The sequence below is a fragment of the Gigantopelta aegis genome, unplaced genomic scaffold, assembly GCF_016097555.1.
Source record: "Gigantopelta aegis isolate Gae_Host unplaced genomic scaffold, Gae_host_genome ctg2048_pilon_pilon, whole genome shotgun sequence".
In the NCBI taxonomy this organism is placed as follows: domain Eukaryota; kingdom Metazoa; phylum Mollusca; class Gastropoda; order Neomphalida; family Peltospiridae; genus Gigantopelta; species Gigantopelta aegis.
In genome coordinates this window covers 54,345-71,658 of record NW_024532833.1, presented here as the reverse complement: position 1 = coordinate 71,658, position 17,314 = coordinate 54,345, and the positions used below count along the sequence as shown (strand labels likewise).

At 29.5% G+C, this 17,314-nt stretch overlaps 1 protein-coding gene across 1 annotated transcript; it reads right to left on the bottom strand.

The window, feature by feature from the left end:
* Positions 1 to 2,181: 2,181 nt before the first annotated feature.
* Positions 2,182 to 15,576, bottom strand: LOC121391287 (tissue factor pathway inhibitor-like). The gene is given in 8 exon segments (XM_041522967.1): positions 2,182 to 2,316; positions 3,210 to 3,235; positions 4,367 to 4,431; positions 4,879 to 4,929; positions 4,931 to 4,970; positions 13,191 to 13,336; positions 14,748 to 14,832; positions 15,495 to 15,576. Coding segments are annotated over 8 exon segments (630 nt in total).
* Positions 15,577 to 17,314: the final 1,738 nt, after the last annotated feature.

The following is a 17,314-nucleotide window of genomic DNA, read 5'->3' as shown; positions in this document are numbered from 1 at the left end:
AGGTATTCCTTCCTTTGACATACAATTCAAAAGCAAATAAAAATTAGGAAATAGATTTTAATTCTTACATCAGTAATTTTACAAGTTCATGACAATTTTGTTATTGGAGTTTGTGCGGAATGTACATAGTTAGATACAGTATTGTTTTGCCACACATACTTATAAGTACATATGAAATGTGGAGCTTCTGATTTGTCTTACCAAGTGTATCATTTTAGTAGGCGAAACTGTAAGAGGAATAAAGAGCAGGAATGACAACCAATGTCGAGCTACATCACTACAATATTTTTTAAAATGTGACAATATATATTTGTGACAATAGCATCCATTATTGCTACAATTTGTGTGACAAGGACTATATACAACATCCAGAAGAACTGAGATTAAGTACCTTGAGCCCCTGGAACCTGTTGTTAGCATAGCAGCAAATGCCAACTGAGCTTCCTCTGATTTCCAGCTAATATGTATTTAGTGAGTAGTAAATTACTAGTAATACATGTATGAGGATATATCTTTGATGTTTGTTTCTTAATATTGATTACTTAAGACAAGGAAGTAATTATTAATACCACTATCATTATGCTTTATAAGTGTTTATGTATTTGTGTGATAATTGGCACAATATTAATATATTTTATAACAAATATTAGTAATTGTTTTAAAAGCTATTTGCATGTACTTAACTCTTTAATTACTCATTAATTTATTAATTTAAGTACACAAATCTGAGGACTCTTGAGTACTAGACATGTGTGAGAGACTGGTCATCACAGAATAAAATGCTGGTATCAGTATTGTTCATGAGACAGAAGAAGATTTCAGTAAAATATATAATATATAATGTAGTGTCACTTCCCATTTCCCATGTTTTTCTGCATTTAAAAAGTATTATTGAGGTATTAGTATTAAAATAATATCACACTAAAATTAAAATCACATATATATATCTATGTATATATATATATGGATGGTCCAAAATGTATGCACAAAATTATGTTATGCAATCTTTTGCATATAATAACAACAAGTAGAATAAAAGCATAACTTTGTAGCTGTTATAATACTCAGTACACACTGCAATGATAACACATTATAGTCTAAAAACAGGATTTGTGGTTCCAGCAATGAAAGTTTTCTGAATGAATAACTTGTGATAGTGTCTATATAATTAAAAGTAATAACTATATGCATCAATGATAGTCCATGTAACATTAATAGACGACATTATTAATACTATATATACCATATGTAGACACCATTTAGACAAAATTATATACCATATTGTAAAAATAATTATTAATACAATACATCCGATATTGAAGACACCATTATCAATATAATACATACCATATTGTAGACACCATTATCAATATAATACATACCATATTGTAGACACCATATCAATAAAATATATACCACATTTTAAACACCATTATCAGTACAATATCATTTGGTACATACCGTATTGTAGACATTAAAAAAGCTCTCCTCAACACATTGACCCCACTTCTTCATACACTCCTCATCTAATGGATTATCACACTCATGAGGACAGGAAGGAAGCATTTGAGGAAATGGCAAATGTGTTATTGGGAATGGTAGCAAGCATAACAATTAGTGATAGTACAATTGTCTGATTGACAATCAAGTCCAGAAGGCATAGGTCTATAGAATAGAGTATTTATGTTATAAAGTTAAAGAGAGAAAAGACTTTTTCCATTTTTAAATACCATGTTGCTAGTACTATAATAAGACTTACATGGGAACAGATAGCACCTCTTTGTATGTACAAAACTCATGACTGCATGTTGGAGGACAATCTATGATATATTATTTATTTAAGTAATATTATTATATATTTAAGTAATATATATTTATTACTAATCATTATAAACAAAAGCATATCAATTTTGCTTGATTTTACTAACCTGAACATTTTTGTTGACATTCATGTAGTGTGAAGAAAATTATTATCATTGGCATTGCAACCTCCATAAATAAATGTTTCACATTTCTGTCTGGTAGCATTGTAAAAATATCGTTGAATAGTACCATGACATGGACCAGTAAATGGAGGTTGATGACATGGAATTATTCCTACAAATTTAGGATAAAATTGCAATGACTATCATGATGAATATGTAATCATACTTGGACAATCATTAGGATGGACACAACGATTTATATCTTCATCAATAAGTTGTCCTTGAGGACATCCACATCCTGTGACATTGCCATCACAATACATTTCAGGACTAGAACATGTTCTTGGACAAGTATGACTTTGTTGATAGACTTGACCATCAATAGTGCAATCTATAATAAAACACAAATGTGTCATATATACATATATGATTTCTCATCTACTATTATTACTATATACTTTGATCAAGACAAAATGTTTACCTCCACAAATAGGACAACCACAACTATCATTTAGTAGTCGTGAGCAATTAGAAGGTGGTGGAGTACAAGGTGGACAGAAACATTGATCAGGATGTATACATTTGTTACTAGACTCATCAACAATCTATAAAATGTGATCATAATATATTATAATATACATAATTGTAAACATCTAAAATTTTTTATGACAAACTTAATTTATAATAATATAATGTTCTAATCATAGCTTAGTTCACTTTACTTAAAATAGACCTACCATTCCTGTTGGACAAGCACATCCTGGTTTACATAGTGGGGAACACACAACTGGTGAATTTTGATTTTCGTATAGAACATGTATCAATACATCTAGATCCACATGGTTTGAATATAGCACTTGTACAGTACAGGATTCTATTTAAAGGTATACAAATTATAATAAAAGAGAATATTTAATTTTTATTGTTGTTTAAGAACTTACTACACTGATCTGTCACATCAGTTTCATTGACTATAAACTTTCCTTGACATTGTCCACAGTTGTCAAGTACACATTCAGCATCAGGAAAATTAGAACAGTTTTGATGATCACAAGGATTGATAAGGCAATATATTGGTGGTTTATCAGGAGGGACATGAAACCTATAAAAATAAGCAAGTGTTGTTATTTCCAATTACTAATACATACTGCAATTTGCTTGTGACATTGTGACAGAAGTGTTAAAGAAATGAGCTGAACATTGACCACAACTTGATGGTACACATATAACATCAGGTATGTTTGGACATTGTGCTGTTTCACATGGATCATGTAGACATCGTACCTCTTCAATGTCCTTGCACTTACCACCTGTTATAATAAAAGTATTTAATAGTCTTTATATAATTGTTGATCAAATGACTTCTATTTTCAGCAAAATCTAACAAGACTAAAACACTAGCTACATTGTTATAGACAGTTATCTAAAGTTTCAAAAGTTGTTTTGGTTAGCATGATTTAAATTGATTTAAATCAAATTCTGATGATAGCTGAACTTAAGCCAGTTATGTACTTTGTGTACTAAAAATCTCTTAAATTAAAGATGGCTATTTGATAGTCCATTAAATTAAACACAATATAACATAATAGCTGGGATGGTTATAATATGATTACTTAATATAAAACCACAATAAATACCAGTAAAAAAAAGTAATAATGACAGTATAGATATCTCTACATAGTAGCCACAGTATTTAATTGCAAGATCATAATGCTCATTTGTTACAATAGCTGTAGAAAAATGTTTAGGCAAAACAATCCAATAAAAAGTCTAAAGAAAAGGTTGTTCAACAAGAGAGGAGAGAATGTTATATTTTCATTAGGTTTGTGTGGCTACTATTAAAAGATGTATCAATACATGTAGATCCTCATCATATGAATTTAGTACTATGTACAGTACAGGATCTTGTTTAAAGGTACACAAATTACAACAAAAGTAAACATAAAATATTTTATTGCTGTTTCCAAACTTACTACACTGATCTGTCACATCAATTTCATTGACTATAAACTTTACTTGACATTGTCTAAATCCGTCAAGTACTTGTACACATTGAGCATTAGGAATGATAGAGCAAGTTTGATGATCACAAGGATTATTAGGACAATATATTCGTGGATCACCAGGAGGATGTAAGCCTAATATAAATAAGTAAAAATGTCATTTTCCAATTGCTAATACATACTACAACTGTTGTGACATTGTGACCAGAAGTGTTAAAAAAAATGAGCTGAACATTGACCACAACTTGATGGTACACATATAGCATCAGGTATGTTTGGACATTGTGCTGTGTCACATGGATTATGTAGACATTGTACCACTGAACGTCATTCTTACACTTTCCACCTATCATAACAAAAATATTAAATAATGTTTGTTAAAAATTTTTATGAAATAACTTTTCTTTTAGTCAAATCAAACAAGGTTTAAACACTTACCACATTGTTGCAGACAGTTATGTAAAGTTTCAAAGTTGTTTTGGTTACCATCACAACCACTATATGTAAATTGCTCACATCTACCCACAGCAATAGTTATAATACCATCGAACAGTATTGTTAGTACATGGACCACTAACTGGTAACAAAAACACTTGTCTAGAGAAATGCAATGAAATAGAATTGATAAGATCTAAATAATAATTTGCTTTTTGACCAAGAACTTACCACAAACATTTGTGACTTCAGTATTTCCAATAAAATATCTTGGGGAGCAATCTGTACACTCATCACGATAACAAACTGCATCAGGATAGTCAGTACAAACACTTCCATCACAAATATCTAAACTACATTTCTTAGTTGGTTGACCAAATGAACAACCTACATAAATAATAATAATTACATGCATGGAATTCATCATATTACTACAATATATAACTCACCACAAAGATCAATGCATTTCATTAAGAGTCACAAATTGATTTTCATTACCAAGACAACCACCATATATGAACAATTCACATTGACTTGAACTGGTGTTAAAAAACCAACGAGGAATTACCTTTGCATGGTCCAACTTCAGGAGATAGATGACAAGTAACTAGATAAATAATAGTATTAAAGTTATAACAAATTGGTAACAACAAAAAACAAAATCTACAGAAAATGTTTTAATTTTTAAATGTTTCGAAAATAATTATAATAATTATTTTTATTAATTTTTTTTGACTAATCTATATATATATTACATGTGTACAAACTTTCAAATGGCATAAAAAATCATTATTAAGTAGTTACTTATTACTTTGCTTACTAGACAATAAGCGTGATTCTAGGAAACTCTCCTGAGCCAGTTCCAGTTCCTGTATAAAATGGCACATGCACATACATTAAAGGTGTATACCAATTATATTTTATTTAAAGAGAATGATTTTTGAAAAGAAAATTGGAATGACTGAACTACAAAGATTGCATATTTAGCAGCAGTGTTTGTGGAAAAATGTATATAACTATATTAGGGACTGCCTTGTATGTGCAATTAGGAAATAGAGTTTATTTAGAACCTATTCCTCTACATATGAGTAATTTTAATAATGATTTGAGTTCATAATAGTTTTATTATTAAAGTTGGTGGGAACCGTACATGTTAGATATAGAGATAATTTTGACACATATTTTATAACTATGAAATGTAGTATGCTAACATTTGTTAATAATTGCCATTAAAACAGTCACTTACCATTTAAGCCAGACCCTAAGCCTGATTGTGGGTATACTCCTAAGTCAGATCCAGAGCCTAAGATTAACATAATATGAACAACTTATTAATTGAATTCATGATAGTTATTACCTAAAAGGAACAGTTGGTGTAGGAGTAACTATAGAATCCCTTGAAGAGGATGAAAAACTTGATGGAAGATGCGTACTACTTGTCAAAGGATATGGAGTTTTTAGATTCTGTCTCTACATAAAAATGGTAATAAATTTGAGATATGCAATACATAACCTGATTGCAAGCATCAAATGAGTAATTACATATGCTACTACTTACACATAAACTATTAGGAGAAACCATCATACATGTTGTAATACAATAATGTTTTAACTGGTCTAAAATTTTGTTACCACAAATAAGATTTAATTTCAAAAGTAAACATAAGAGAAATGATTTGATATACAATGCAAAAGAAAATGAAAATTGAGATCATAAAAACAACTTGTTAATTAAATATATAGTGCTTATTTACCTTGAGCATCAGTTGATGTAGGTGTAACTATAGAAAAACTTGAAGAGGATGAAAAACTTGTTGGAAGATGTGTACTACTTGTCAAAGGGTATGGAGTTTTAGATTCTGTTTCTACATGACAATGGTATATAATTGATAATTGAAAAAAAATATAATTAATACATCACAGTATGTAAAACCAGGTCATACTATGCTAGTAGTTACATTAGTCATGTCAAGTAGAAAGAAATAGGAGCCAATGCTATCATTACAAAGTAGAGGCAAAAATATAGCAGCAATAATTATGGCATATTAAAAGTTTAAATTAAAAATATAACTGAAGTAAAGAAAGGATTGTAGGATATCACAGATTGTTTTGGAACAAATAAATACCTATTAGTATGAAATGTGGTGCTATAAAATTTGTAATTACACTTGACTATTATAAAACTTACTATTTAAGCCAGATCTATGATACTACTGATTTACCTTGAGCATCAGTTGATGTAGGTGTAACTATAGAAAACACTTGAAGAGGATGAAAATACTTGTTGGCAGATCGTACTACTTGTCAAAGTGTATGGAGTTTTAGATTTTGTCTCTATAAAAAAATGATAATAAAAATTGATTATTATATCATGTAAGAGATAACCTGATCAAACTCACATCAGTAAACTTTATATGCTTACTAATTTAAACATGAACTATTAGAAAGAAATCATCATATATGTTGTAATACACCTAATTTTTACTGGTACTAAAATTTTGTTACCACAATTAAGATTTAATCTTAAAAGAGAAATGATTTTTGAGATGACAAACAATGCAAACAAAAATAAAATTGACATCATAAGAACAACTTATTAATAAACATATAGTGCTTATTTACCTTGAGCATCAGTTGATATAGGGGTAACTATAGAAAACACTTGAAGAGGATGAAAAACTTGTTAGCAGATGTGTGCTACTTGTCAGAGAGCTCGAGGGATGGAGTCTAGATTCTGTTTCTATATAAAATTGGTAATAAAATTGAGAGCATGCAAGAGATAAATGATCATAAACATACATCCAGTAACTATATATACTACTACGTTACACACGAACTATTGGAAGAAAACCATCATACATGTTCATAATAAAACCTAATGTTGACTGGACTAAATGTCATTACCACAATTAAGATTTGATCTTAAAGCAAAACAATAAGAGAAATGATTTGAAATGTTGTGCAGGTATGAAAGCATATGATAAAAAGAAATATTTTATGTGATAAGAGTTGTTCCACATCAGTATTTTTATAATTTTATGATAATTATGTTATTGGAGTTGGTGAGAGTATACGTTGTTGATACTATATTTATTTACCATACATGAAGGTTAAATTATTAAAATGCAGCTTCTGATTTTGCTTACCAAAGTTATCAGTTTGTAGTAGATAACAATATAGAAGATGAAGAAGAAGCAGGACTGACAACCACAATATTCACTATATCATTACAAAATTGTTCAAAATGTGACAATTTTGATGACAAGTAGCATCCATTATTGCTACAATTTTGTTCTTAGACCTTACACAACATCCAGAATAGGTTGAGATTAAGTGCTAAACATGAGCCTAAAAATTAACATAATAAGAACAACTTATAATTGAATTCATAGCACTCCTTTACCTTGAGTACAGTGGTGGTTAGGTGTAACTATAGAACCACTTGAAGAGGATGAAAAAACCTGTTGGAAGATGTGTACTACTTGTCAAAGGATATGGGTTTTAGATTCTGTCTCTACATAAAATAATAATTGATAATTGTTATATCAGGTATAAGATAAACTGATCACAGCACATCACATACATGTTGTAATCAAAACTAAATGTCGACTGACTATAATTTTATTACAACAATTAAGATTTGATCTTAAAAGCAAATATAGAGAATTGATTTGAAATGTGTGCAATACAAAAGCAAATAAAAAATAGAAAATAGATTTTAAGCTATAAGAATTCCATACATCAGTGATTTTATAAGTTTATGATAATTTGTTATTGGAGTTGGTGGGAGTGTACATTGTTTAATACAACATTGTTTTATCACACCATATATATAAATATGAAATGTGGAGTTTTCTGATTTGTCTTACCAAGTGTATCAGTTGTAGTAGGTAAAATATAAGAGAGGAAGGAGAAGCAGGATAAAACCAATATCAGCTATATCACTACAACAATTGTTCAAACATGTGACAAAAATTTGATGACAATTGCATCCCATTATTGCTACAAATTTTTTGTCTTAGACCTTACACAACATCCATGATGCTGAGATTAAGTGCTAAACATGAGCCTAAAAATTAACATAATAAGAACAACTTATAATTTAGTTCATAGTGTTATTTACCTAGAGTAACAGTTGGTGTAGTTGTAACTATAAAACCACTTGAAGAAGATGAAAACTTATTGGAATATGTGTACTACCTGTCAAAAAGGTATAGAGTTTAGATTCTTTTTTTATATAAAACTGGTAATATAATTGAAAAAATTGGAAGAGATAACATACTAATACTTTATACATGAGCTATTAGGAAGAAACCATCATAACATGTCTAATCAAAAAACTAAAGGTGATGGACTAAAATTGATTAACACAGTTAACATTTGATCTTAGAAAGAAAAACATGAGAGAAATGATTTGAAATGTTATACAATACAAAAGTATATGAAAAAAGGAAAGATTTGTAGGTGATAAGAATTTGCCAACATCAGTAATTTTATAAGTTTATGATACTTCTTTATTGGAATTGTGAGAGTATACATTGTTAGATACAACATTGATTTATCATTATCTTACCAACTGTATCCGTTATAGTAGATGAAACATATAGGAGAGGGAGGAGAATCAGGATGACAACCAAATATCAGCTATATCACTACAACAATTATCCAAAATGTGACATTTTGATGACAATAGCATCATTATTGGAACAAATTTTTGTCTTAGACCTTACGCAACATCCATGATAGCTGAGATTAAGTGCTAGACATGAGCCTAAAAATTAACATAATAAGAACAATTTCATAATTTAGTTCATAGAGTTTATTTACCTGGAGTAACCAGGTTGGTGTAGGAGTAACTATAGAAACCACTTGAGAGGATGAAAAAACTTATTGGAATATGTGTACTACCTGTCAAAAGGTTATAGAGTTAGAGATTCTTTTCTATATAAAAACTGGTAAGAAAATTGGAAAAGATAAAATAACTAATACTTTACACATGCGAGCTATTAGGAAAGAAACCATCATAATGTGTAATCAAACTAAATATTGACTGGACTAAAATTTTATTACCACAATAAAGATTTGATCTTAGAAGCAAACATGAGAGAAATGATTTGAAATGTTATACAATACAAAAGCATATGATAAAAAGAAAAGATTTGTATGTGATAAGAATTTCACACATCAGTAATTTTATAAGTTTATGATAATTCTTTATTGGAATTGGTGAGAGTATACATTGTTAAATACCCACATTGATTTATCATTATCTTACCAACTATATCAGTTATAGCAGATGAAAAATATAGGAGAGGGAGGAGAATCAGGATGACAACCAATATCAGCTATATCACTACAACAATTGTTCAAAATGTGACAATTTTGATGACAATAGCATCCATTACTGCTACAAATTTTTGTCTTAGACCTTACGCAACATCCATGATAGCTGAGATTAAGTGCTAAACATGAGCCTAAAAATTAACATAATAAGAACAACTTCATTATTTAGTTCATAGCGTTTATTTACCTAGAGTTAACGTTGGTGTAGGAGTAACATAGAACCACTTGAAAAAGGATGAAAAGCTTGCTTGAAGATGTGGTACTACCTGTCAAATGGTATAGAGTTTTAGATTCTGTGTCTATATAAAATTGGTAATAAAAATTGAGATCATGCAAGAGATAAACTGATCACAAGCATAGCATCAGTAACTATATATGTTACTACTGTACACATCGCTATAGGAAAAAACATTTCATATCAATGTGAACTGCACTAAAATTTTATTTCCACAATAAAGATTTGATCTTAGAAGCAAACTTAAGAGAAATGATTTAGAAATGTTATCCAATACAAAAGTATATGAAAAAAGCAAAGATTTATGTGATAAGAATTTCACACATTACAGTAATTTTATAAGTTTATGGATAATTCTTTATTGGAATTGTGAGAGTATACATTGTTAAATACAACAATGATTTATCATTATCTTTACCAACTGTATCAGTTATAGTAAGATGAAAATATAGGAGAGGGTAGGAGAATCAGGATGACAACCAATATCACTATATCATTACAACAATTATCCAAAATGTGACAATTTTGATGACAATAGCATCCATTATTGCTACAAATTTTTAGTCTTAGACCTCCTACACAACATCCAGGATAACTGAGATTAAGTGCTAAACATGAGCCTAAAAATTAACACATATAAGAAAAAACTTCATAATTTAGTTTCATAGTGTTTATTACCTGGTAGTACAGTTGTGTAGGAGTAAAATATAGAACCACTTGAAGAGGATGAATAAAACTTATTGGAATATGTGTACTACTTGTCAAAAGGTATGGAGTTTTAGATTCTGTTTCTATATAAAACTGATAATAAAATTGCTAATTAATTATACATGGCAAGAGAAAACTGATTAATAAGGGTAAATCACTAACTACATATACAAACTACTTACACATGAACTGTTAGGAAGAAAACTATATTATGTTTTAATGAAACTAAATGTGTGACTAAACATAAAATTTTGACTACCCAAGATATGATCTTAAAAGCAAAAGAGGAGAAGAAATTTGGATGTAATTTCAATGCAAATAAACAATGTCATAACTGAAAAAACATCCTATAATTGTTTTGGAAAGCTATTGACTTCACAGTGAAATACTGATTAGAGTTAGAAATAATCATTGACGTGAACAGAAACTACTAACAAACATGATTTGATGAAACAATTCCATGACACATCAGCATTTTTCAAAAACATTTCGTTAGTTTATAAATAAGTCATACATGGCATTAACCTTGGTAAGAAGAGCCTGACAAGTTTTTAAAATATTGTATTTTCCCCTGTGTTGTGGGTGAGATATTCTGTGTTTTCTTCCAGATATTTCATTGGGAACATAACAACTTATTAATTTAATTCGTAATGATATTTGTACCTTGAGAAACAGTTGGTATAGGAGTAACTATAAAAACCACTTGAAGAAAGGATGAAAAACTGTTGGAAGATGTGTACTACTTGTCAAAAGGTATGGAGTTTTTCAGATTACTGTTTCGATATAAATGTGATAATAAAGTAAAATTGCTAATTATTATATCATGCAAGAGATAAAACTGATAATAAGGGTCAAATACACTAACTACATATACAACAACTACTTTACACATGAACTGTTAGGAAAGAAAACAACTATATTATGTTTTTAATGAAACTAATTGGAATGTTGAAATAAAATAAAATTTTGAATACCCCAAGATATAGATCTTAAAAGCAAAAGAGGAGAAGAAAATTGGATGTAAATTTCAATGCAAATAAACAATGTCATAACTGAAAAAACATCCTATAATTGTTTTGGAAAGCTATGATCTTTCACAGTGAAATACTTGATTAGAGTTAAATAGATTGTGAACAGAAGAATAAACATGAACACAATTCAGCATTTTCAAAAAATTTCGTTAGTTTATAAATAAGTCACTACATTGGCATTAACCTTGGTAAGAGACTGACAAGTTTTTAAAATATTTATTTAATGTGTTGTGGGTGAGATATTCTTTGTTTTTCTCCAGCATATTTTCATTGGACACATAAACAACTATTAATTTAATTCGTAATGATATTTTTACCTTGAGAAACAGTTTGGTATAGGAGTAACTATAAAACCTTGAAGAAGATGAAAAAACTTGTTGGAAGATGGGTTACTACTTGTTAAATAGTATGGAGTTTCAGATTCTTGTTTCTTCATTATAATGAAATAAAATTTTTAATTATTATATCATGTAAGAGGGATAAACTGATCAAAAACATCAACATCAGTATCTAGATATACTGCAATTTACAAATAAATAGTAAGAAAAATAAAATTTTTTCATATGTGTCATACTAAAATTAATTTTGACTAGATTTAAATTAATTTACCACAAAGTAAAGATGTGATATCAATTGCTCAAAAGCAAACATTAGAGAAATGATTTTAAGATATACAATGCAAAAGCAAATAAAAATTAGAAAATAGATTTTTTATGTTTAAATCATTTGTTTATATATATAGTTAGTGGAAATGTACATTGTTAGATAAAAAGCATTATTTTGACACATATACTTATTGGAAGATGTATACTACTTGTTAAATAGTATGGAGTTCAGATTCTGTTTTCTTCATTATAATGAAATAAAATTTTTAATTATTTAATTTATATCATGTAAGAGATAAACTGATCAAAAAACATCACATCAGTATCTAGATATACTGCAATTTACAAATAAATAGTAAAAAGAAATTTTCATATGTGTCATACTAAAATTAATTTTGACTAGATTTAAATTAAATTACCACAAGTAAGATGTGATATCAATCTCAAAAAGCAAACATTAGAGAAATGATTTTTAAGATGATATACAATGCCAAAGCAAATAAAAAATTAGAAAATAATTTTTTGTTTATATAATCATTTTGTATAATTAGAGTTAGTGGAAATGTACATTGTTAGATAAAGCATTATTTTGACACATATACTTATAAGTATTAAATGTATTGTACTAACATTTTGTGCTACTAATATAATAAAAAACTTAGTCACTTACTATTTAGGCAGATATTAAGCCAAGATCCTGAACCAGATCCTAAACCAGATCCCGAACCAAATCCTGAACCAGATCTACTATCTAAATAAAATAATGCATACATGTGATATAAATATACGAACTACATTTCTTAGTTGGTTGACCAAATGAACACACTACATAAATAATAATAATTACATGCATGGAAATTATCATATTACTACAAAATATATAACTCACCACAAAGAGTCAATACATTCGTTAAGAGTCCCAAATTGATTTTTATTTCCATGACAACCACCATATATGAATAATTCACATTGACTTGAACTGGTGTTAAAAAACCAACGAGGAAATCTACCTTTACATGGTCCGACTTCAGGAGATAGTTGACACATGTAGCTAAATAATTAATAGTATTATTTATTTATACCAATCATTATATTATGTATATATTTATATATATGTTAATACATGTAGAAATTCTGCAAATGACATAGTTATAACCTGAATGTTCTGAAGTAAACTAATTGTTACTTATAAAACAATTACCATCACTTCTTGGGATGTTAATGCCATTTAACTTCATACCCCCAACATAACTGTACCCAGCATAAGTTCTCCAGCCATAGATAGAGACAAATAATTTACCATTGAGTTGGATGTGTTATTGTATCGGTACCACTAAAAGAGTTTGAATATCCATATCCATAGATAGAACCATCTGAAGCATATATTACAACCCATGATGGATTGATAAGAATACCATTGATCAATAAATTCTCCAGGCTAAAATAAGCATCATTTGGTACAACCACACTGTAATAACTAGTACCACTTGACAGCAATGAAGAGAACTGGATTGAGTGTTCATATTGTTCTATGGTGGGTACTGTGTTAAGAGAAGGGTCACCATAGTTGCCACTAGCATATCGTGTACTAACACCAATTTGAGCAACATAGATTGGTTGATCAGAGATAATACTACAATATACATTATTGGTTGTGTAAAACCAATTGGTGTTGTTTTCATCAAATTTGATATGTTCTGAAGTATAACTTGTACCACATGTTTTGAATGCATTTGTTTTATTGTTAGTAGCAATCACTTTGTAACTTTGTCCATTGTTTCGACCCATGTGAGGTGGTAACAGAAATCTCTTTCCCCAAGTTATTGTTGGTGTAAGTTGTGTAACAATAGTCTCAGCATCATATATACCAGCTGGAAACTCGAGCTGCTTCATGTCCACTAATAATTGTGAGTGGACTATCAGATATAATTTTGGTTCCAGTAAGATCAAATATAAGGCTTAAAAAACAAAGAATGTCTGAAGTGAATGAAGAACAAAATCAAAGGAATGTCCAGCTGAAACAATTATATTAACAGCAGAACTGTCTTGAGGATCTGATGGAACAGTAATGTCATTGTTTTGGAATGATAGTCACATTACTGTTATTAAGGCAACCAATAATCATGAACTGACTTGTCTGATCACTCCAACCAAATGTAGATACAAACATAGTATGTGTATTGAGTGTGTTGGCTGTTTATGACATGGAAGAGCTAGATAAGACATGAAATCTGACTGAGTACGAAAGCTCCATGCAATAACTGATATGGCTCTTTGTCTAGAGAATAAACTTTAAGACCCTTTCCTCCTCCAAGAATAAGTATGATCTAACACTTCATAACTTGCTGGTATAGTAACATTATGAGGATTGTGATAACTAGTATTGCCCATGTATGAAAAGTTGTCATCAAGTGATGTAACTTTGAAAGTAACAGGAGTTTTTTTTCATAGTATGAACATACAATTTACGTACATTTGATCCATGTACATGCTCATAGAATCCCACAAAAAACTCATCACTGGATGTACTGAGGTCAATTGGTGGCTCTGTAACAAAAAACAAAACATTTAACAAATATATGTTATATTGTAGTACCAAATGTGATTGTAAGTAGGAAAAAGGTAATTATTTAGAAACATTCCAATGAACTGAACTTAAGAAACAAATTAATCCAAATATGATACATAAATTGTTCTTTATAGTAAAGAAATGTACGAATAGCTGTATCTCAGTTCAATTAAAGAAACATACTATAAGATGATAATAATGAGTATTATTATATAGTATTATTATTTCAAAGAAAAGTACAATATATGACAGTAAGAAAAATTTTTTGAAAAGTCATATATAGAGCTAAACTAGCACAACTAGGAATGCAATATAGACATCTTTATATAGTAGCTACGATATCAAGGTTAAAATGCCTATTTGTCACAATAATTCTAAATTTAAAGCAAACAGTCCCAAAGAAGTCTAAAAGTAAAAGTTGATTCAGCTAAATCAAAATAAGATTTGTTTAATAAATGTCCTCCAACAGCAAAATGTAACTTGTAAGACATGTATTAACAGATGTAGACTAACATTATTTCAATATAGTAGGAAATACAATTGATAAATAGATTAGCATTGATAAGATAGAATTGAATACAGCATATCTGAATATAGTATCAAATAGAATAAGTATTGGTTTACTTGACCAAGAACTTACCACAAACATTTGTGACTTCATTATTTCCAATAAAATATCTTGGGGGAGCAATCTGCACACTCATCAGAATAACAAACTGCATTGGGATAGTAGTACAAACACTTCCATCACAAATATCTGAACTACATTTTCTTAGTTGGTTTGACCAAATGAACAACCTACATAAATAATAATAATTACATGTATGGTAATTATTATATTACTACAATATAGTATATAACTCACCACAAAGATCATTGCATTCATTAAGAGTCCCAAATTGATTTTCATTACCAAGACAACCACCATATATGAACAATTCACATTGACTTGAACTAGTATTAAAAAACCAACGAGGAAATCTACCTTTGCATGGTCCAACTTCAGGAGGTAGATGACAAGTAGCTAGATAATTAATAGTATTAGTTATTCATATCAATCATTATATCATATATATTTATATATATGTTATACATGTACAAAATTTGAAAATGGCATAATTAAAAACCTAAATTTTTGTAAAGTAAATTAATTTTTACTTATAAAAAAATTACCATCGCTTCTTGGAATGTTTATTGGATTTAATTTCATGCCTCCAACATAACTGTACCCAGCATAAGTTTGTCCATCCATAGATAGAGACAAACAATTTACCATATGGGTTAGGATGTGCTATTGTATTGGTACCACTAAAAGATGTTGAATAACCATATCCATTGATAGAACCATCTGAAGCATATATTACAACCCCTGATGGATTAATAAGATTACTGTTGATCATAAACTCTGGTTAAAATAAACATCATTTGGTACAACCACACTGTAATAACTAGTACCACTTGATAGTAATGAAGAGAACTGGATTGAGTGTTCATATTTGTTCTATTGGTGGAACTGTGTTAAGAGAAGGATCACCATAGTTGCCATTAGCATATCGTGTACTAACACCAATTTGAGCAACATAGATTGGTTTGATCAGATATAATACTGCAATATACATTATTGGTTGTGTAAAACCAATTGGTGTTGTTTTCATCAAATTTGATATGTTCTGAAGTGTAACTTGTACCACATGTTTTGACTGCATTTGTCTTATCATTAGCAGCAATCACTTTGTAAACTTTTGTCCATTGTTTCGACCCATGTGAGGTGGTAACAGAATGTTTTTTCCCCAAGTTATTGTTGGTGTAAGTTGTGTAACAATAGGGTCAGCATCAGAAGTCCCACTGGGACTCGAGCTGCTTCATGTCCACTGATAATTGTGAGTGGACTATCAGATATAATTTTGGTTCCAGTAAGATCAACATAAGGCTTAAAAACAAAAAATGTCTGAAGAGAATGAAGAACAAAATCAAGGAATGTCCAGCTGAAACAATTATATTAACTGCAGCACTGTCCTGAGGATCTGATGGAACAGTAATGTCATTGTTTGGAATAATAGTCACATTACTGTTATTGAGACAACCAATAATCATGAACTGACTTGTCTGATCACTCAACCCAAATGTAGATACAACATAGTATGTGTATTGAGTTGTTGGCTGTTTTATGACATGGAAGAGCTAGATAGGACATGAAATCATACTGAGTACGGTAGCTCCATGCAATAACTGATATTGGTTTTTTGTTTAGAGAATAAACTTTAAGACCCTTTCTCCTCCAGGAATAGGTATGATCTACCACTTCATAGCTTGCTGGTATAGTGACTTTATGAGGAGTTGTGATAACTAGTTGTACCCATATATGAGAAATTGTCATCAAGTGATGTGACTTTGAAAGTAACAGGAGTTGTGTTCATATTATGGACATATAATGTACGTACATTAGATCCATGTACATGC